Raw genomic sequence first — 21734 nt, 5'->3', positions numbered from 1 at the left:
CCCCCAACATCCAATCAGTGATCTGGGCCTGCTGGGTCTCTTCTGTGCCCCTGTCACTGTCCTATTTCAGACTTTCATTACTTCTTGCCTAGAGCACCATTAACAGCTTCTCTCTAGCATCCTGTACCTGTCAGGTCCAGTGGAAAAAACAGAAACCACCCTGGTTATTTTAACAGAGTATGATAGAGGGAGTTGGCTAAACAGGTGCCGATATCTTTGAAAAAGTGAAGAGGGAACCCACTAACAACAGAGACAGTAACTGCTGGAAGCAGCTATACTGCTGGGGCAAGGGAAACAAAACGTTGTGGTTACCATGAGTTAGTCCACTTTTGTTGTTTATAACCAAATACATGGAACTGGGTATTTTATAAAGAAAACAAAATTTATTGCTTACAGTTTCTGAGACTGGGAAAGCCACAGTCCAAGGACCACATCTGGTGGTGGTGGTAGTGACCCCTCAAATTGCAAGATGGAGGAAACAGAACAGAGAGAATAACCTCATTCACACTTTTTTAAAGCCCTCCAAACCACGCCCATGACCACCATTTTTAATCCCTCGTCAAGGCCCCACCTTTCAATTACCTAATAGGATTTCCCACCCTCAACAGTTACAGTGGGGATTAAGTTTGGGGGGAGACAGTCAACCCAAGGCAGATTCCTTAAGTAAATAATTCTCTAATAGTAGTGTGTACATGTAAGAATCATCTGAGGATCTGACAAAAATTAGGATTTCAGAACTCACTTTCCAGAGACTGATTTGGAAGGTCTGAGATAGGGAATCTGAATTTTAAACAAGTGAACCCAAAATTCCCCACCCCCACCCACCCCATGATTGTGATGTAAATAATCTATGGACCACAATTTGAGAATACTTACTTGGCAGGGATTGGTGAAAAAGAAAGGGAGAGGGAATATAGTTTGCAAAAGTCCTTCTGTCCCTCAGTTGGGAACCAGAGTTTTCAAACACAACTCTGATCATACTCATTCTGCTTAAAAACCTTTTGACTCACTCAATGAAATGTTAAATGTCAGAAATGAAATTTCAATACAAAAAAACCCCGTTTTTTATTAAATGTGAAAGCAAAACAGGTATATCTATTTAAATACTTTTTTACATATTTATAGACACAACAAGGACAAATAATTTATCAAAAATTACAAGTTAAAGAACAGCACTATTTTGAAACAGCCAATATAGCACCTGAAAATACCTCATTTTGTCCACAATTAGTGAACATTACCTCCAAATAAAAGTAACTTTGCATTTTCTTGTGAAAAATATAAAAGTTTTTAAAAGATGTCTGCCAAGATTGTTCAGAAGCAGTCCATCCTTCTAAATCTGAAAAAGTGTAATGCCTTTATTGAGAACTTCTATTTTTACCAAATGGCTTTAAAAACCACTTGTGTTTTCCTCTGAGCTTAGGTGAATTCTAAATCATCACTTTCAGACCATAGGGTATCAACATCAACAAAAACAAATCAGAGTGAGAGTTTCAGCTCGCTTCTCTTCATACTGAGCGAAGAACTTTCTCTTTGGCTGGGTGAAATACCATGGTGTACTGTGACGTCCAATCTACTATACAGGGCTTCACCAAGCCAAAGCAGCCACACCGAAAGAAATTTGCCAGGTTCTGCATGAATCCAAGGCTGCCAAGAAAAGAAGAGAACATGTCTTACTACATTTCCTGCGTAGCTCTTGACAGACATTCATTCAAACCACAAACATTCACTGAAAATCTATAATGTACATCCTTTGAAGATCCTGGAGAAATCAGACAGTTCCTGGGCTTATAGAACCTTAAAACTGAAGCCCTGAGGGCCGGCCCGTAGCTCCCTTGGGAGAGTGTGGTGCTGATAACACTAAGGCCACGGGTTCGGATCCCTATATAGGGATGGCTGGTTGGCTCACTTGGGAGAGCATGGTGCTGACAACACCAAGTCAAGCATTAAGATCCCCTTTACTCGTCATCTTTAAAAAAAAAAAAAAAACTGAAGCCCTGTTCCATTTCTGGACCTGAATCCCTATTTTGAGCTTCCCTGGCTTCTACTCAGCAACTTACCTGGGCTTTTCTTCATTCATCACTTCATTTTGGGTCCCCCCACTCACTGGACTCACTGGACTGATCACTGCCATCAATAAGTTTCTTTCTTTCGATTTCCACCTGCCCTAATTCAGACTTTGATTATCTCAAAGGCCACATAGGCCAGAACAACTGTAATCAACAAGATGGGTTTTTTACCTAATTCTTCTAAGCAGCTTTCTAAATGATGTCCTGTCTCAACCTTCTAATTCTTTTTACATATTGGACGCTGTCTAGTCATCCCAAAACCCTGATTCATTCATAGCCCCTCACCTCCCAATCAAAACCATTTAAAGATATTCTTCTGCTCAGAGGCTCAAATCCAAATTCCACATCTCTGTATACACAGCCCTACACAATGAACTCCTTAAGTTTAAGCCCCCAAACTTATCTTTATAAACCTCCTGCTCTAGCTAGTCTGGCTCTCTTTCTCCGACAATCATACTGTGTGGGCCTAGAATTCACACTCCCCCATCTTTACCTCAGGTAACCCCCTTATCCTTTTAAATCCTACCAGTTCTCAAGGCCCAGTCAATGTCCACATTCCCCCTGGAGCCCTTCTGACTACAACTGTCTTCAGCATCATTTTTTCTCTGTTAAATTCCCGAAGTGCTACTATCTTTTTCAGTTATGAGGAATGCTTATTTTCATGCATATGCCCTATCATTTAAGTGCCTCACCCCTTCTCCTACACAAATGAAAACACATCTGTGCACAAGGATGATGTGCTGCTGTTGAGATGATTATGCTGTGCATGAGGATATTTGTGCTGCTGTCAGTAAAAGACCATCGGAAAGCAGCCTCCTGAGCAGAGGGCTGACTATATGGAATTGATGGGGTGGCAGTAAGGAGATGTGCTGGGAATTTGTAGGGCCCAGCTCAAGAGCTAGTTAGTGAGTGAAAGTAACTTAGGGGAGGCCAAATGAGTAAAATCTTTGGTTTGGGTGGGATTTTGGAAACTAGACTCAAAGCAGCTCTAAGGCTGTACCTTTAGTTCCTCTAGTTTATGTTGCCATTACTCAGCAAACGTGCCCCAGGTCCTCACCTCTGTCTCTCCATTCAGACTCTTCTCCAGGGCTTGGAATGCCCTTCCTCCCATCTCCATCATGCCCTGCCCCACATCATTCAGGATTCAGCTTAAAATTCCACCTCTATCACAAGATTTCCATACATTAATGGAGTAAATATTTATTCCTCTGGTTAAACGACTGATAAAGAGACTTTATTATCATTGCCAGTCTGAAACAATCATCACGAGCTTTACACTACTCTCCGCCCCCATTGCTTTAGCCATCTCTTCCCAATTAAGTCAGTTTCTCTCCTCTCGAAATACACACTGTGGTCATATTCCAGTCTCTGATTTCCTTGTCTAACAGCCTAACAGTTTCATCTTGTACCAAGAGTACGCTTTAAAATAGACTGCTCATGAGATATGCAGTGAGTGTTCAAATCCCAGGAGGGCTCTGGGTCACCTCTGCAGCACTCCCAGCCTCTAAGACCCTGATATAGGTGGCAGGGAGATAAGCTTCAAAGCCTGATCTTTACTATCATATGATGACGGCCTTCCTACAAACACTTTCATTTTCAACTGAGGACAGATTTTACATAACCAATGATCAGGAGGGAACATATCACTTACAAACCTAAAATTCTAGCTTCTCCCTGACATAGGTGGGCACATTAAACATAAGGCTAAAAGAATTACTGGTGATAGAAAGCTAGGTTGAAAATCTTGGCAAAGCATACAATCTAACGCTTTCTACAGAGAGTCTTGTGGCTGGGTTTCTCAGCCACGTGCTTAATTATCTCACATTGACTCCATGCCAGCAACATGCAACCTTGTGACCATGTGGCTTGACTGGAGAGATTCCCCATCCTGGCAAAACTTCAAAGTCACTTACTATTTGTGCTGAGTCCAATAGACTAAATCCCAAATTCTTACCACTTTGTGGCTTATGACCCAACCCCTTGTCATTGAGGCTTCTAAGAAAAAGGGGTTCAACTCCACCAGATAGCAAGTTCGATGACAGCAGCATGGCCATGGGTGATGGCACTAGGTTTGGAAACAAACGGCTAGGGATCACCACAGGACTCAGTGGCCAGAATAGATCTCACTTACTTGTATGGTGTCTTCCTGAGGGACAAGGTCTGTTTCATATGCCTGCTCTGCTTTAGTAGGCTGATTCTCTCATGGGAGGTCAGGCCCAGAAAAGCAATCTGAAAAAGAAAGTTGGAACGTCCATGAAAATTAGCAATACATCAGAGAACACTGGCCATTGGCTCTTGAGCCAGGCCCTATAAATTCCCAGCATGGCTCCCCACTGCCATCCCCCAAAGACAACACCCCTAGCCTTCTAACGGAAGATCATGGTGATGGCAAAAATTCAGCAGCCTTATACTATACTCTCCTATGTAAATCTCATAGCTAAGCTTTTTTCTATTTTTTGATGGTCTGATTTTCATTAGCCTTCAAAAAAGTACTGTGCATTGACTTAGAGCTGTGAAGTAATTGCTTTATTAATTCAAGCCATGGCTTATAGCCATGTTTAAATTCTCAACAAGTTCAGCATGGAACTTTTAGATGAATAAAACAATATACGGTCATTATTAGTACAATCATCTCAACTTGTGTGTTCTTAGTATCTCTTTGAAAAGGGCCAAAGAAAAAAGTTAATAATTTGAAGCAAAGAACATTTAAATTCATACATTTGGGGAAAAGTAAGAATTAAGGTGACTTAAAAACTCCCAGAAGATTAAAAACCATAACTTTTCAGAGTTATTTCATTTAACCCTCAAAACAACTAAACAACAAGTTCCTTATCTATAAAACAACAGAGCTCATCACACTATTCTCATCATATTGCTTTAAGGATTTAGAATAACACAACTAAAATACCTAGTGCAGAAGCTTAGGGAAGGAAAGTAACAGATCTAAGGCCACATGGTTTAGAGTGGCAGAGCAGGGACTAACACCTTGGCTGACATAGGAATAAAGCCCACGCTCCTAACCTGCAGACTACACATTCAGTTTGACTTGCTCAATCAAAGCCATGACTAACCAGAAACTCAGGAAATGAAGGTTTCAAAGAACTAGATTATTTTATCTATTAAGAAACAACTCTGCTTCGAATTCTTGTTTTTGAAAACTATCTGAAACTTTGAGTCCATTTTTCTGCCTTCTAAGGCATAGTATAGACACTTTCTAAAGTATAGTATAGACAAATATATTAAATTTCTTTTAAAACTTAAGAATATTATAGTCTCATATAATTGTACTTGTTCTAAGGGTCCAGAAAAAAGGAAAGAATTAGAACTGATGTCTCAAATCTTAGGTTCTGCTTTTAACTCCACCTCTTACTAGGACTATGGCCATAATAAACAAGGCATTGACATCTCTTAGGTTTATTTTTCTCATCCACAAAATAAAGACACTACTTTGGCACGGTCTACACTTCAAATGCTTGAGGAAACAGATGGGGAAAATGCTTTGGAAAATGTAAAGCATACATAAATATTAGGTGTTATAAATGATAGTAATTAATATTAATAATCACTGATACTAATACCCATTCTTACTGCCTGAGTCTGTTGATGTCAGAGACAGGAGATTAAGACGAATGTTCAGAATAAACCTCAGTTTAGTCAGTATTAACTCAATTCTTTCCTGAGCATTTTTTTTTTCATTCTTTATTTCTTTATTATTATTATCATTACTATTTTGGAATTGGTTACTTTCCTGTAAAAGTAGAATTCATTTTGCTTTTGTTGAGTAATGCTCTAATTATCTGAGGTCTCGCAGTAATTGGCTCAGACTAATCTCTGCTGCCCATTCCATGTGGGCAGGCCATGGCAACAGTGAGAATTAGGTTAGGCTCACAGGGGAAGAACTGCAGCATGGAGGGGACAGAAGATTTGTAGAAAGCTGAAGGTTGTGACTACTGCCCTGAAGCACAAACTTTCTGATGGCCATGACCTTCTCTGAAAGTATAATTACCATGTCTATTGATTAGTAATGTACCTTTCATTTCTTCCCGACTCCCATCCTTAATTTAAGCACTGCATAGTGATAAAGGTAACAAACTAGGCTGGGAAAATTGAGGGAAAATAATCATCTCACATTTGCATGGTGCTTTACAGTTTATACCACTCTTTCACACAACATGTAATTTAACTGTATGATGGAAAAAGCCCTTGAATGGGATTGTCAGAATATCTAAGTTTCCAGTCCTGATTTTGCCCCTTAGTGGGTGACCTCGAGCAATTCAAGTCACCTCTCTGCACATCTATCTGTAAAATAAAGAAGTCAGATTAAATAACTCCTAGGTCCAGCTCTAACAATGTATTGTTCTAACCTTTAAACCGTCCTGTGAGAACAGTAATATCATCCTTACTTTACAGACAAGAAAACTAAATTCAAGAGTGGTCAAATAAAAGAGTGGTCTAAACTGACAAAGTGACAGGGATAGGACTAGAGTCCACGTCTTCTGATTTTAAATTCAAATCTTTCTACCTCATTAGAGGTTATTGGAAATTTTACCCAAAGAGATTATAAGAAAAGCAATAAATACCTGAAAGAGTTGATTAAATAATAAAAATGTTGACCAAGAGAAATGGAAAATTGCTAGCATGAAGATATATAAAACCCAAGGAGAACAGGCTACAATCTGATTGAGGTAGGTCCATAGTCCATCTTCTTTGAATGTTGTGGCACAATGATTTGACCAATCTGTGAATTCACAAAAAAAGAACCCATTATTAAAAAAGGCAACACACTAGTGATCATTCTCCAAGAAGATTAAATCACTGCAGTTCTATTTAGGGATAAGAGAAAGCAAGACATAATGGCACAGATCAGAATTCAACTTTAAGATTTTATCTTCCAAATGCCCGCTCAACTTCCAAAGATGAGAAAATGTTACCTCAATGTTAATTAAGGCTATGATAACATGACATCAGTAGTTGACGGTAAAGGAATAAAAGCAAAAAAGGTTCATAAAACCTTTACTAACATCAGCAAAATCCACATAAAATGCACTGGCCAGACATTAACTGTCCAAGGACTTGCCAAATGAGAATGATAATATTTAATAAAACATCTGTCCTAGAAAATTCTCTTATTCGTGTTACAGCAAGTTATGAGTCTATTCCAAGACTGAAAATAAACTCTTATTAGAAGTTAAGATGAACAGGCCATTGCTGTGGGCACGAGATACCCTATAAACCCCTAGAAACCATATGAATACAACCTAACAGCATGCAGGGAGCCAGGTATGGGTATATTTCTGCATTGGTAACATAACTAATCCTGCAGAGGAAGAAAGGCCAGATATCCCCAGGAAAAGAACATAGAGCAAGATTCAGTGGTCACAGCTCAGTCTCTCCCCGACAATCATCTATATGTCAATTAAAAGAGAGGACTTCATTATGGCCTTTATGATACTGACCCCCTAACCTATGCAGCTCAGAGTAGCAGTATGGAGAAATACAGGTAGAAAGCAGCAGAAACAAGGGAAAAGATCTTCAAGGTTATGTAAATCTAATGACATTTACAGGCACCATGACCATGCATAAAGGATGAATTATCTTTGAAATGAGAAGCCTGCAGATTTGCACCTTGTTGTTTCCTAAATGCCTCTGACAATTTGACATGACAGTTTTAGACATTTTTCCCAAAGCAGTACTGAAGAGCTCCTAGAACAGGAAGAAAATGAGTCCATGACTTTACTATCAACTGTCCATTTTAGTCCTAAAAATAAATGTATTTTTTTCTTTTTGAGTTTCATTTGATTTCCAACCATCTTTCATGAATATATGTCTGAAGCATTCTAAGAGTAATCATCATAGAGTAACAATCAGGTAACAAGTTAAGGCAAATTACACCCTCTTTAGAGCTTCTCATTAGAACCACAAAGAAAGATGCTTCCCATGCACCTGATATCACAAAAAAGAACAAAATTTCTAACAGTAAGTGGAAAAAACAGCTGTTGAGCGAGAAAGAATATCTACTTTCTTTCAGCTTATAGATTTCTACTGCTCCCTTCTGGGAATTTTTTTGATAACAGAGCATGATCTCACACTGAAGTTTTCAGAGTACTGATTTCAGATTTAATATCAAAGATACAGCTGCAAGTGGCCATGCGCATTATCTTATGCAATATAACACTTTAATATGTGCTAATACATCCTTATTAGGTGGCCAATGGCTAATTATCAGGAATTCATATTGTTTAAAGTCAATCATTTTCATCTTTAGATGGCTCTGACAGTTACAAAGTTTGTCCTGATATTGATCGAAAATCTTTTTCCCTGTAACTTATAGAATGCTGACACTTTGAGTCAATTACTGTCCAGCCTAAAGACAGACCTCACAAAACCTGAAATGGATAGAAACTGTACAGAGGCAGAAATAGCTGCTACTGGATCACACAAGAAAAAGGGGTATACAGCAGGACTCTAGTAATAAGAGTACTAGTGGTAAAGAGAAGAGGTGGGATATAGTGAGCTCTCATTAGAGAAATGGAGCAAAATTTTATTTTCCTGTCTGTGAAATGATAAATGACATGATGTGCTTGTTCAGTGTAAAGAAATATTGTTAGGATATATATGGAATAAAAGGAACAAAATATACTCGGCTAGTCTACACAATTGTAAGTGAATGTAAGGTGGAACTGTTCCTAAGAAACAAAAATATAATACAAAAATTGGTTCAAACCCAAAGAAAAAAGACAAAGAAGAGGGAAGAATCAATGTATGTAACAAAAAAATAACTTGTACAGACTGAATGTGACGAAAATCACTTCTGTCCTTATCAATACAGTCTTACGCTGGACACAGACACCAAACAAAGGTGACTATTTTTAGTGAGGAGAGACAAGTGGTGTAAAATCTGGCTCCTCTGCCCTAGGACCAAGTCCAAGAGTCAAGTTAGTCCACGGGCCAACAAAGAAAAGTTTTCCAGGAATATGCTGTATTGTCAGGCCTTAAAAGGGCAACTCTCTTAACAGAAAGAAGTGCTGTCAAAAAAGTCATTTATTTCTTATGTCACAAGACATAATCTAACAGATTTTAAAATTCCAATGCTCAGGGTTACTGGTCACCTTTGACAAAAACTAAGCTCAGGAATCACAACCTTCTGACTATTACACATATTTGAGATGGTGATGGTTACATTTGGCTACAAAAGCACTCCCTGGTGATCAGAGACACCCAAGGTATCAGATGGGAAAGGGTCTGACAAGGTAACCGAAGCCCTTGCCGTGGCATGGCAAAAAATAACCCATTTCACATAGATAATAATTAACAAACTCTAAAAATAAAACACTCAAAAAGCAAAATTTGTAATACTGGATGTTTCTACGAAAATGGGAGGCTGGGGGACAAGGAATTACCTTTCAAAAACTAAATAAAAATAAAATTTAAACTAAAAAGAGCCAGAAAGCGGGAGAGAAAGAGGGACAGAGGGACAGACAGAGAGAGAGAGAGCACACAAGCACGTGCTGTGGCTTGGGATGCTAAGGGAAAAAGAAAAAAATATAGGAAAAATACTTCCCTAATGTCTTCCCGAACCACTCCAGATTTCATCTGAAGCAACAAATTAACACTATTGGGAAAATCTAAGACCTGAGCATGAATATAACAGGAGGGTAGATGGAAAAAGATTACAAGTGGAACCTCTGCATCTAGAGCCAAATTCTCCCAAAGTCTTCAAAATAAATAAATAAATAAAGTTCAAATACATAAATAAACTATAAGCGCTATAGTTTTTCCAGTCAGGTAATCTGTTCCAAGGTCTGAACAGCATAGCCACACAATTCTTAAGAGCTAACCTTGCTTTAGTTTAAACCGTGTCCTTCTTAGTCAATCACCCTGGAACAGATGGCTGTCATTCCCTACATGAGACCTCTTGACACCCTTTTAAACTGCTACAGAAAGTTATTTTCCTTTCTCAGTGCCACAGAGTAAGTGATCTAATGTTTTCTTCCATGTTATTTCCAACTTTTCAATTCTTACACTTTTCCCATCAGTTCACAGTTTCAACTTGATATTTATCAAATGGCATATGCTTTCAGAATTTTGTTCCTTAACTACTGTGACCACCATCCCCCAGCCCCTCTACCACTGACCTTTTTCTTTTTCTGTTTTATTTACCACCTTCTGCTTTGTACTTGAACAGCTGACTTTTCCTCCTCACTGGGGGATAAAGCTGCACTTGCCTTAAATGAATTTCTATTTTTGACCACTTCCCAAATTTATCAAGATTCTCTTCCAAAGTACTGAGAACTAACTAACCTCTTTTAGCATTTTTTGCAGTTTCCCAATGCTAAGAGACTCTTAGAGGCATCTGTTTTGTTTTTATTAGGGGTATGGTTTATAGTCACCAGGCCAGAACGTGATTTACAAGGGTTTACGAGGAAAAGTAGAAGTAGGTACAAGTGTACAAGCTTGTTGTAAGAAAAACTTATACTTACAGACAAAGGATCCATATATAATCCAGTCACATACCACGGAAAGGAAAAACAAGAAGAATATGTAATAGTGATGGTTGCCAAAACCTTAATCAAAAAGAAAAAAAATACTTAATTCTTTATTTTCTTATAACGATTTTCCAGATAAGACCTTATTAACCACTTTCCTGTCAAAAGCCTTCACCAAAGTAAAACAGAAGTAAGGCTGTGGCTTTGCTTTTAAATACCAAAAGCAAACAGTTCTGATATGTCACACTCAATTGTCCATGTTAACTAAACTAAAAAATACTTATTCATTACTTACTTAAAAGGTGATGCTTTTTTTAAAAAAAACAAAGTTAACTAAGCAAACACAGCTCTAAGCTGGCTAGAGCTAGAGGAGGGAAGGGAACAGGCAGGATTTGGGGCAAATCCCTCCCTGTCCCTTTCTTCCTTCCAAGTAACATGTTTATAAATGTACAACCTCTGAACATCAAGGATTGACTTGATCAGGGGGAATAGAGCAAATGAACTAGAGGAATAGCAGTAAATAGACATATTGCAGGAGACTGGACAGAGCAAAGAGGGGCAATCTGCAGCCTGTGAAATTTATAAAGAAAAGGAAGAAAGGGTGAGCATGCCAGATAGACAGGCCCATCTCCTGCATGTGCTGTCTTCTTGATGCTAGAGATGGGAATGTTTCAATTCTAATGACACAAATCCTCAGGTCCCTCATCATGGTCCCACCTTCTCCTGGAGCAGCAAAGCCCAGCAGAAGGAGCAATACCCACTGGAATTGGGAGACATAGGTTTACAGATTACTAGTTGTATCTCTGTAAGTTAAGTTGTTTAACTTTGTAATACCTCTTCTGTCTACTTCACAGACCTGTGGCAGTGAAATAGGATGATGTCTGTGAAAACACTATGTTAAATACAGTGTGATAAAAATGTATGGGCTCACTGCTATTGTTTTTCTACCACCATTCAATGCTGCCTGGCATAATGCCAATCACCTAATCTTTATGGTAAAAGGGGATCCATAAAGCTTGGGATCCCAAGAATCATCTAGCTCCCTGTTCTCTAGAAATAGGAGAGAACATGGCATCAGGGAAAACTGACTGTGCTGAGAAAGCTGCCTATTCATCAAGATCATAAAAGCATATCCTTTCCTGAAGACCCACAATCGTAGCTCCTCTAAAGGTCTTCATATTAAAATCCTGACTTTTATTGTGATGGCTCAGAGGACACCCAGGGCTGCAGATCACAAAAAGGAATATTCCCTGGGTAGAAGGCAATCATTAAATCTCTGTCATCTCTGATTACTAGCACCTACCTGAGCCTCGGAGAAGGCAAATGGAGAAGTTAAATAAGACAGAGAAACCACAACATATAGAAAGAGCATGGTTGGAGTGGAAGACTGATACTTACTATTAAAATGACCTCAAGCACCTTTTATAGTTTTTCAGCTCTAAAATGGAGATAATAATACCAACCTCACAGATGTGCTCTGACGATCAAATTGGACAACATACGTGAAAGTGTTTTATAAACTCAAAATATTATACAAATGACAATAACTGTCATTATCAACCTCAATAATCAGTTTTCCGAAAGTCTTATAACATAGAGATGATTCTCAGATAAGAGCCACAAAATGGAGCCCCTGGATACCCTTCCACTTTTTCTGAGTCATACATATAACTAAACATATGCTTAACTTCACAGTGGTAACTGAAAATTTAAATCTCTCACCTATGCACCGTCCAGTCCACAGGCAGTGTTGATCATATCGAGCTACACAGGAGTTGCACACATGGCAATGGAGTGACCTTAATGGCTTCCTTATCTAATGAGTGGGCAATTAAGAGAGTCTATAAGCAAAAACCAGTGTCTCAAAGTGGTAACAAATCATAAGCAAAATTTTAATCCTAGGTCATAAAGACACTGGCACAAATAATCCTAAATTAACTATCAATTCACACGGAAGCTCTGGAATGCCTTATTAATATTTACTTCCTTATGTCTACCTTGATTAGACCCCATGAAGGGGGATTTGAATTCCAGAGCCTATTCACACTGGCCAAAGTGAAATGAGGCAGTTCCACATAGCAGAAAGAGCACTGGGCTAAGAAAAGGGAAACCTGAGTTCTATTTCTGGCTCTGCCAATGATTTGGGGAAATCCACTTTCTCCCATGGCTCCTCAGTTGCAAAATGACAAGTTTCACTAAGTGGTTTTCTAGGGTCATTATATGCCTCAGACTTGAAGTTATTTCTAATATATGCTTCATGACAGGGAAAATCAAACAAAATACACTATGGATAATTCACAAAGAGATTTTACCACAGGTAACTTCAAGAGATTATAAACATCATTCTTCCATATATTCAAGGTGGTAAATTGTTCTGACAATAATATAAAATTAGAATCAGCTAAAAACAAAGGTGCATAAACATACCATACAGATTTGACAAATCTTACATGAGCAATGTTACCAAGCATTTGCTTTTACGACGGAAGAAAAAATTATACAGAGAAAACTCACAAGACATGATGTACAAAATGTTCTGAAGTCCAGACAGCCAGTTTCTGCAAGGGTGATAATATTCTGAAAGACATGAAGTTTGACCATACAACTGCATTTTACTAGAGAATGTATTATGCATGGTTATGTACCATTCTCACAGCTCTCACTCCAAAATGAAGTAGCTAGAAAACCAATTTGGAATACTTGCCACCAAATCATTCTGTGCTTGAATAATGTGACTTTTCAAGGCTGCAATTTCAACCAATAGCCAACAAATTAGAATGCATAAAAATCACACCACCCGACTACCACCTTCTCTCTGTGAATTGCAATCATCTCCCAGTTATAACCAATTAGAGAAAAGCAAACACACACATAGATACATCCATTAAAAAAGAAACAAAAACCACCTGTATACACCAAAACTGATGGCTACAAGCACCAAGGGCCAAGTCTTTCAGGAACACCGGCTTTAGGTAACAAAGAAGACAACTCTCCCGAACTTCTAAAACTTAACAAGCAGTAGAACACAAAGCCATGTCATCTGACAGATTTGCATTTGAGGGAAAAAAGGGGTATCTCCTCAATCAGTAGGGAGTCAGTTCCCCTGGCCCCTGCCTAGTTACCTTCATGTATTAAGTTTGGGAATTTAAGCTAAATGACCATTATCTAAATGGTATTATAACAAAGTAGCAGATCATATCTGCTAACAGAAATTATACCTGAAAAAAACTTGGTGGGATATTACTTTAGTAGAAAATACAATATTTTTTAAAACTTTACTATACATAAATGAAAAAAGTATAACAGTGGAGAAACCTCATTTTTGCTGATTCCTACATCTACTAGGCACTAGAGATGCAGCCATGACAAAGGCCAATATAGCTGTGACTTTCTGAAGTTTACATACCTTCCTATTAAAAAAAAATTAAATAAATAAATAAATATATATATATGTATGTATATATATCAGTAACAAAGAAAGCTCACCACTTTCCTTTCTTCTTCAGAAGCCTTTGTGAAGCCTGGATCAGTTGCCCAAGTCTTGTAGAAAAAGTAGAGAAAGGCTATTATGCTGAAAACGAAAGCAAAATAAAAAGGGCTACCTGCCAAATGTTGAAGCCAAGTTAAAGAATATATCAAACTTCCATTAAAAAGAGCATAATTATGAAGTAAGCAAATTTCATCATTGGTGCCTAAGAATCTCTCCCTGCATTTCTATCTCTGCCTTCCCTTATGTACACACATCCCCACCTCCAAACCTGGTCCCATCCTATGTTCTAATCCTGCAGAATTTGCTACTAATTAGCTAATAATTAATGCTTCCTCATTAGTTGAACATCATATTAAATATTGATAGGAATTGTCACAATTTATAAGAAACATCCTGAAGACTAAAAAACATTCAAGACTCAAATTAATCTCTAATGGTATAATTGTGGCTCTCCTGTGAGAATCTAGAAAAATATTCTCTGATAATTTTAACAAAATCATTAAAAGAAACAAACCTCTTAAAAATATTTCCCTATATGTTAGATAAATGCTTACAAACATTTCTTACTGGAAAGTTTAGTGACTAATCCTTATCACTGCATTAGGCTGAGTTAATTTAGAAACAAAACACTGCTCTTCTTGCAAAATGACTACAAATCAAATACTATTTGAAAAAGGCAGATATTATGAATAAACGAAGTTGAAAAGTGTTTCAAGGATAAACATTACCCACTTTGAAATTTTTTAAAGTGGTACAAATTCTTTGTATAAAAAGTAAAACTTTGTTCTAGGGAAAGACAAATGAATGTGCAGTAATAAATCAATAAACCAGTAGTAAATCAACTGTCCTTGCCCAATTTAACTAATTATTAACACAGTAACTGTACATACGTTCCGAGGTGTTGCTAAGCTATCTTGACCCAACTTCGGAGTAGAAAAGGTGGCTACAAAATAAGACTCTAAATCCTTGCTATTCAAAGTGTGGTCCATGGACCTGTAGCAACAGCTCCACCTGGGAGCTTATTAGAAAAGTAGAACTTCAGGCCCCCCCCCACCGACCTACAGAAACAGACTCTGGATTTTAATAAGATCCTCAGGGGCTTCAAACTCATTAATGTTTGAGAAGCACTGATCTAACCCACAAAGACCAGCACGACCACACCTGGTTCAAATAGGCAGGAATAAATCATGTTAGCTTAGTTTATCATAGTTTATCTGCAGGTGAGCCCAGCTTTAAGAAAGAGATAGGGGCCAAAAAAGTTGTGTGAAATTGAATTTTAACAAATAAAGTTTACTTAGAATGAATTAAGAACACTTTAAAGGGTACATAGGGTAAGACCTTTTGTTAAAGAATTACATCCTATTTTTTCCATAAAATCCTGATCAACACACGATACATTCTCAAAAATACATTCTGTTAAATCATATGATGATCCTCCTATTCTGAATAACTTATAAAACAAATCCCAGGAAAATCATAGGCTCCCCTCTCCCCAAGTAAAGTAAAATGCACCCTCTCCCCTCACATGAAATTCAAACACACTGCTTGCTTCCGTGCCCTAGCTTCTGGTTCACTGACCCAGATGCTCCCCACTTCCTCTCACTTACTTCTAACCACACTTTCAGGATGTCCAAGTCCTAATTCCCTTCAAGACCTAATATAGATTCTCCCTCCCCTTGTAAGTCTTTTCTGATTACTTAGAGAAGGATTCTCTCCCTTCCTTGAACCTAAGATTACTTTTTCTATGGCACTTAGACTTTAGACTACAGTTATTTATAAACACATCAGCCTCCCCAGTAAGCTGGTAACCCTCTTGCAGTTAAAAAGTCTCTCAAGGGCCGAGCCCGTGGCAGTGCGGCGCTGGGAGCCGGCGACGCTCCCACCGTGAGTTCGGATCCTATATAGAAATGGCTGGTGCACTCACTGGCTGAGTGCCGGTCACGAAAAAGACAAAAAAAAAAAAAAAAAAGTCTCTCAATACAAGCTAAAATTTGCCCTTCTATAACTTTGACCAACTGGCTTTCATTTGTTAGATCCTTTACATCTACACTATAGCTGTCCCCTTAGGTCAATTCTACGTAAGCCTATTCCTTCATTTGCTCAATTAGTGCCCATTCTATATAGTGCATTGGCTTCCAAACAATAGACTTACAAACACTTGAACTTGTAAGGTAGTGATTATACCTCCAGGATAAACATCAACACTGTTCCTTATTATAACACTTTCCTGGTCATATTCCTCCATTTGTGCTCCTATTCATCTTTATCTCTTTTAAAAGAACAGAATTCAAAACAGAGCAAACACTTCAGGTGTGTGCTGACCAGTGCACAGAACAGTGAGGTTGCTGTTATCCTTTCCTTCGACACTCAAATCCTTGTAATAATATTTGAGAATACACTGGCTTCCTTGACAGCTGCGTCACTAGCCATACTGGGCACTTAGTCAAAGCTCCTGGTTCTTTTTCATTTGACCTGAAGCTACGTCATATACCACCATAACATGCACTTACACAGCTGATTCTCTGAAAACAAGCACAGGACTTTACCTGTGTTTATCCCTCTTAAACTTAACCCAGTTAGTCATAGTCAGCATCACAAATGTAACATTCAGAGGTTCACCATTTCTTTCCTGAGTCTCACTCTTACTTCCAAACTCATCAGGAAGGTCCTATTCTCTTTCATTCAATCCTCCTCCCTAATAAAAGCCAAGTACATGGCCTGCTCACCATATTAGAGGCACCAAAAGAAACTGATTGTCTGAGGAGCCAATCTAGAGTTGCCCTTAAAATCAGCTTCAACATACAGCCTTCCACACAAATTTTATCAGTAGTTATAATAAAATATTAGGCATTATTTATAGAATACCATTATGCCATGGGGACTGTGGTCAGCACTTTACAGACATCACACGTAGCACAATAATCCTTGCAGCCACCCCATGAGCTGTTATCCACAATTTACAGAAAAACTGAGACTCCGTGAAATTAAATAACTTGTCCAAATGTACATAACTAGCAAGAAAAAGAGCTAAAACTCAGAATCATTCTGATTCCAAAGACCATATTCTTTCCACAGTGCCCAGACAGACCCTCTTCTCATAACAGACCAATCAGTATCTGTGAGAGCAGAAGCCCCCACTCAATCTGGACTTGGCAACCTGAGACGTGACCAGCCCAAATACTTAGGATGGGTCTTTCCAGCACCTCAGTCCATGCACAGGGCAGTTTCAACAGCATTTAACACTCAGCTAGAAAAACAATGATCTGATGGGGAAGTATGCCACCTACTGACTCACATGCCCTCACCAGCAGCAGGTTCATATGGGTGCCTAGACCAAAAGGCTTTATGTTGTACTGGCGAGTAAAATATTCCATCTTGCCAGTTCCAATGACTTAAGATTCTGTCCAGCTATGGAAATTAGTTCTTCTGATGTAACAGCATCTTCACAAATAGTGAGCAGTTTCTAGTTAACCTCAACTGAATATTAACTTCTGCAGTTGAGATTTTGAAATGACAATGGAGTTAAATTTTTGTTAATTTTGATTCTGCAAATTGGAACTAGCTCAATACAAAACCTTTTGTGCAAAATTTGAAATAATGTAAGTTGCTCAAATTTTTAAAATTCATCAAAAAATACAATTTTAAAAGCTGTTTGGTTTTTTTTCATTTAGATTTATCAATATACAGTGCAGTTGATTTTTGTGTCCCTTTACCAATTCTCCTTTTCCCCCCCTCCCTGTTCCCCCACCCCCCATCAACATCATGTTTGTTCACTCATCTTAACAAGTTCAAGGAATTGCTGTGATTGTTGTGTCTTCCTTTTTTCCCTCCCCATTTGTCTGTATATTTAATTATTTATTGATTTTTATTAGCCCCCACAAATAAGTGAGAACATGTGGTATTTCTCTTTCTGTGCCTGGCTTACTTCACTTAATATAATTTTCTCTAAGTCCATCCATGTTGCTGCAAATGGTAGTATTTCATTCTTTTTTATGGCAGAGTAGTATTCCATTGTGTAGATATACCACATTTTCCATATCCACTCATCTTATGATGGACATTTGGGATGGTTCCAACTCTTGGCTATTGTAAATAGTGCTGCGATAAACATGGGAGTAAGGTAACCCTTCAACATGATGATTTCCATTCCTCTGGGTATATTTCCAGCAGTGGAATAGCTGGGTCATATGGTAGATCTATCTGTAATTGTTTGAGGAACCTCCATACCATTTTCCATAAAGGCGGCACCATTTTGCAATCCCACCAACAGTGCAGGAGGGTTCCTTTTTCTCTGCATCCTCACCAGCACTTATCATTCTCAGTCTTTTGGATATTAGCCATCCTAACTGGAGTGAGATGGTATCTCAAAGTGGTTTTGATTTGCATTTCCAAAATGCTGAGTGATGTTGAGCATTTTTTCGTGTGTCTATTGGCCATTCATATATCTTCCTTTGAGAAATGCCTATTCAGCTCCTTTGCTCATTTGTTAATTGGGTTACTTGTTTCTTTGCTGTAGAGTTGTTTGAGTTCCTTGCATATTCTGGATATTAATCCTTTGTCAGATGTATATTTTGCAAATATTTTATCCCACTCTATTGTCTTTCTCTGTTAATTGTTTCTTTTGTTGTGCAGAAGCTTTTTAGGTTGATATAATCCCATTTGCCTATTTTTTCCTTTGGTTGCCTGTGCTTTTGGGGTCATATTCATAAAGTCTGTATCCAATCTTACTTCCTGGAGTGTTTCCCTCATGTTTTCGTTAAGGAGTTTTATTGTTTCAGGATGTATATTTAATTCTTTAATCCATTTTGAGTTGATTTTGGTATATGGTGAGAGGTACGGGTCTAGTTTCATTCTCCTACATATGAATGTCCAATTTTCCCAGCACCATTTACTGAAGAGGCGGTCTCTTCCTCAGAGTGTAGTCTTGGTGCCTTTGTCAAAGATCCGATGGTTGTAGGTGTATGTGTTGATTTCTGGATTCTCTATTCTGTTCCACTGGTTCATGTGTCTGTTTTTATGCCAGTACCATGCTGTTCTGGTTACTATAGCTTTGTAGCATAAGGTCAGACAGTGTTATACCTCTGGCTTTATTTTTTTTCCTCAGGATTGCTCTGGCTACCTGTGGTCTTTTGTTATTCCACATGAATGTTAGAATTGTTTTTTCCATTTCAGAGAAAAATATCATTGGAATTTTGATGGGGATTGCATTGAATCTGTAGATCACTTTGAGTAGTATGGACATTTTCACAATGTTAATTCTTCCAATCCAAGAGCATGGAATATCTTTCCATCTTGTGTCCTCTTTAACTTCTCTCAACAGTGGTTTGCAGTTATTGTCATAGAGATTTTTCACATACAATCATCTCTATAGAAGCTGAAAAAGCATTTGACAAAATTCAACATTCGTTCATGATAAAGACTCTCTAAAAATTGGGTATAGAAGGAAAGTATCTTAACACAGTTAAAGCCATATATGACAAACCCACTACCAATATCATCCTGAATGGGGAAAAGTTGAAAGCTTTTCCCTTAAGAACAGGAACAAGACAAGGATGCCCACTGTTGCCACTCCTATTCAACGTGGTATTGAAAGTACTAGCCAGAGCAATCAGGGAAGAGAAGGAAATAAAGGGCAACCAGATTGGAAAAGATGAAGTCAAACTGTCCCCGTTTGCAGATGATATGATCCTATACATAGAAGAGCCTGAAGACTCTAGCAAAAAACTCTTAGAGTTGATAAATGATTTCAGCAAAATTGCAGGATACAAAATCAACATATAAAAAATCAGTAGCATTTCTATACTCCAACAATGAACCAGCAGAAAAAGAAATCAAGAAAGCTAGCCCATTTACAGTAATCATGAAAAAAATAAAATACCTAGGAATAAAATTAACCAAAGCTGTTTTACTCCACTGCCACATGAGTTGGTCAACAAAAATATTAGCCATCCCTTCTCAGTATCATGTCAATTACACTAGCGTGTATGAACCTAGAGTCTTCATTAAGTGGTAGGAATAAGGCTAGTGCTTAGAAAGCTGCCACCAAGTTAGTAATTATGAGACAAAGGTTAGAGGTAATAAAATCTTTTGAAAAAAGCCAATGAAAAAAGACCTCCATGGTATGCTGTGCCATTCATTCAGATTAAAGGAATCTAAAAAATATTAGAGATAATGCTCAGTAATAAAAAGCATCATTAAAGCAAAAACATGCTATAATGGATGTAGATGTATGCATTCTGAGAACTCATATGCCTATCTCGCTTTAGTTATTCTTGTGAAAAAAAATCCTTGAAGTGAGTTTATTCATCTCTTCCATAAACATTCTGTTCTTTCTTTTCAGAAATGCCAACACCAAAAAAAGAAATAACATAGAATATAAGGGAATATGCTAAAAGGTACATTTCTGTCCACCACATTCCTTCTTCCCCTATACTACAAGCAAAGCAGGGCTATAATGACTTCCGAGGGTCCTCAGAAGGGAAAAAGGGAATCTAGGAAGAGATGGGAAAACTGAAAATGCCTCTCACCTTACTGGAGTTATAAATGGCTATAACCCAAGAAGGGGCCCCCCTCCAAACTTCTAGGTGGCTGGACTTGGCTAACCCTAAGAGGACAACACACCCCAGAGCTGGACTTGGGTCTGGGCCCTGATCCTCAAGTGATAAACCTATTCTTTCGATGAGATTTTTTTTTTTTTTTTTTAAATCACAGGCTGCCATTCATAAAACAGATCATAAAGTAATTAAGTGGGTTACAACTGGAATTTTTTTAAAAAAGGAAACAGGATAAAATAACAAAATAGGGTAATGCACACATTAGAAGTACTGTTTTCTGAACCTTCTACTTTACATATATTTTTGGTGGCAAAGTAAATTTATTTTTATTGTGGATTGAGAATCACTACCTTAGATAATACCACTACCACTTACCATTACCAAGCAAGCCACATTTTCCCCAGTGTCCCTCCCATATAGGCCATCTTGGTACCCAGAAGATTAATTAATCAACTGTAACTGCTAACCAAGTTAAAAGAACCATCTGACCTTGAAGAAATTTCAAGACAATCCAATAAATTATTATGGGTTCGGGTTAAACAATAATGCATTTTACTCTTCCCCTCCTATGGGAAATAAACACTAGACATCTACTGTTTTTAAAGCACACTCTGAGATTACTTCCAGAATCGAGTAGATTTTCAACATTAAACACCATCAACCAGAATCATTAAATGAATACAAACGTAAGTTGCATTCCCTGGATCTACTCTAATATCTAAACTCCTAACAATGACATTACTATTTTGTATAGGCAAAATGAGATATGCATCTAAATTTAGGGTTTAAAGGATATCAGGAAAGAATAAGACGAACCAAGTCATAAATATCCAAAAAATGGAACTTAGCAGAAAGACGGCTGGTAAATATACAAGGTTCTTATATCCGACCAAGAGCCTAAAAGAATAAGGATAAACATAAGATATTAGTGAAATAAGGTATTAGCATAATTCATATTAATTTTAGTTTATATGTACTTTTCATGAGGTGGGCATTATCACAATAATTATTCTCATTTTATAGATGAAGAAATTGAGGCACAGAGAGGTAAAACAACTTATTCAAGGTCAGTTCAAGGTTGCTCAAGTGGTAAAGCTTTACTTGAATCCAGGCAGTCTGACTCTTAACCATTAAC

At 37.9% G+C, this 21734-nt stretch overlaps 1 protein-coding gene across 1 annotated transcript in view; it reads right to left on the bottom strand.

Moving 5' to 3' along the window:
* Positions 1–1216: 1216 nt before the first annotated feature.
* The window catches only part of ZDHHC13 (zinc finger DHHC-type palmitoyltransferase 13), a 57131-nt gene continuing 36613 nt past the window's right edge, over positions 1217–21734 (bottom strand). The window contains exons 10-17 of the mRNA XM_063094087.1: positions 21396–21496; positions 14042–14166; positions 13070–13132; positions 12278–12371; positions 10550–10633; positions 6650–6807; positions 4201–4298; positions 1217–1647 (exon numbers count right to left, since the gene is read on the bottom strand). Of these exons, the coding sequence (XP_062950157.1) occupies positions 1509–1647; positions 4201–4298; positions 6650–6807; positions 10550–10633; positions 12278–12371; positions 13070–13132; positions 14042–14166; positions 21396–21496 (862 nt within the window). The 3' untranslated portion in view covers positions 1217–1508. The remainder of the gene's footprint in view (positions 1648–4200; positions 4299–6649; positions 6808–10549; positions 10634–12277; positions 12372–13069; positions 13133–14041; positions 14167–21395; positions 21497–21734) is intronic.

Source organism: Cynocephalus volans, chromosome 4 (genome assembly GCF_027409185.1).
Source record: "Cynocephalus volans isolate mCynVol1 chromosome 4, mCynVol1.pri, whole genome shotgun sequence".
NCBI classification, from domain to species: Eukaryota; Metazoa; Chordata; class Mammalia; order Dermoptera; family Cynocephalidae; genus Cynocephalus; species Cynocephalus volans.
Note: the sequence above shows the minus strand (reverse complement) of the source record. Positions and strands in the feature narration are given on the sequence as shown.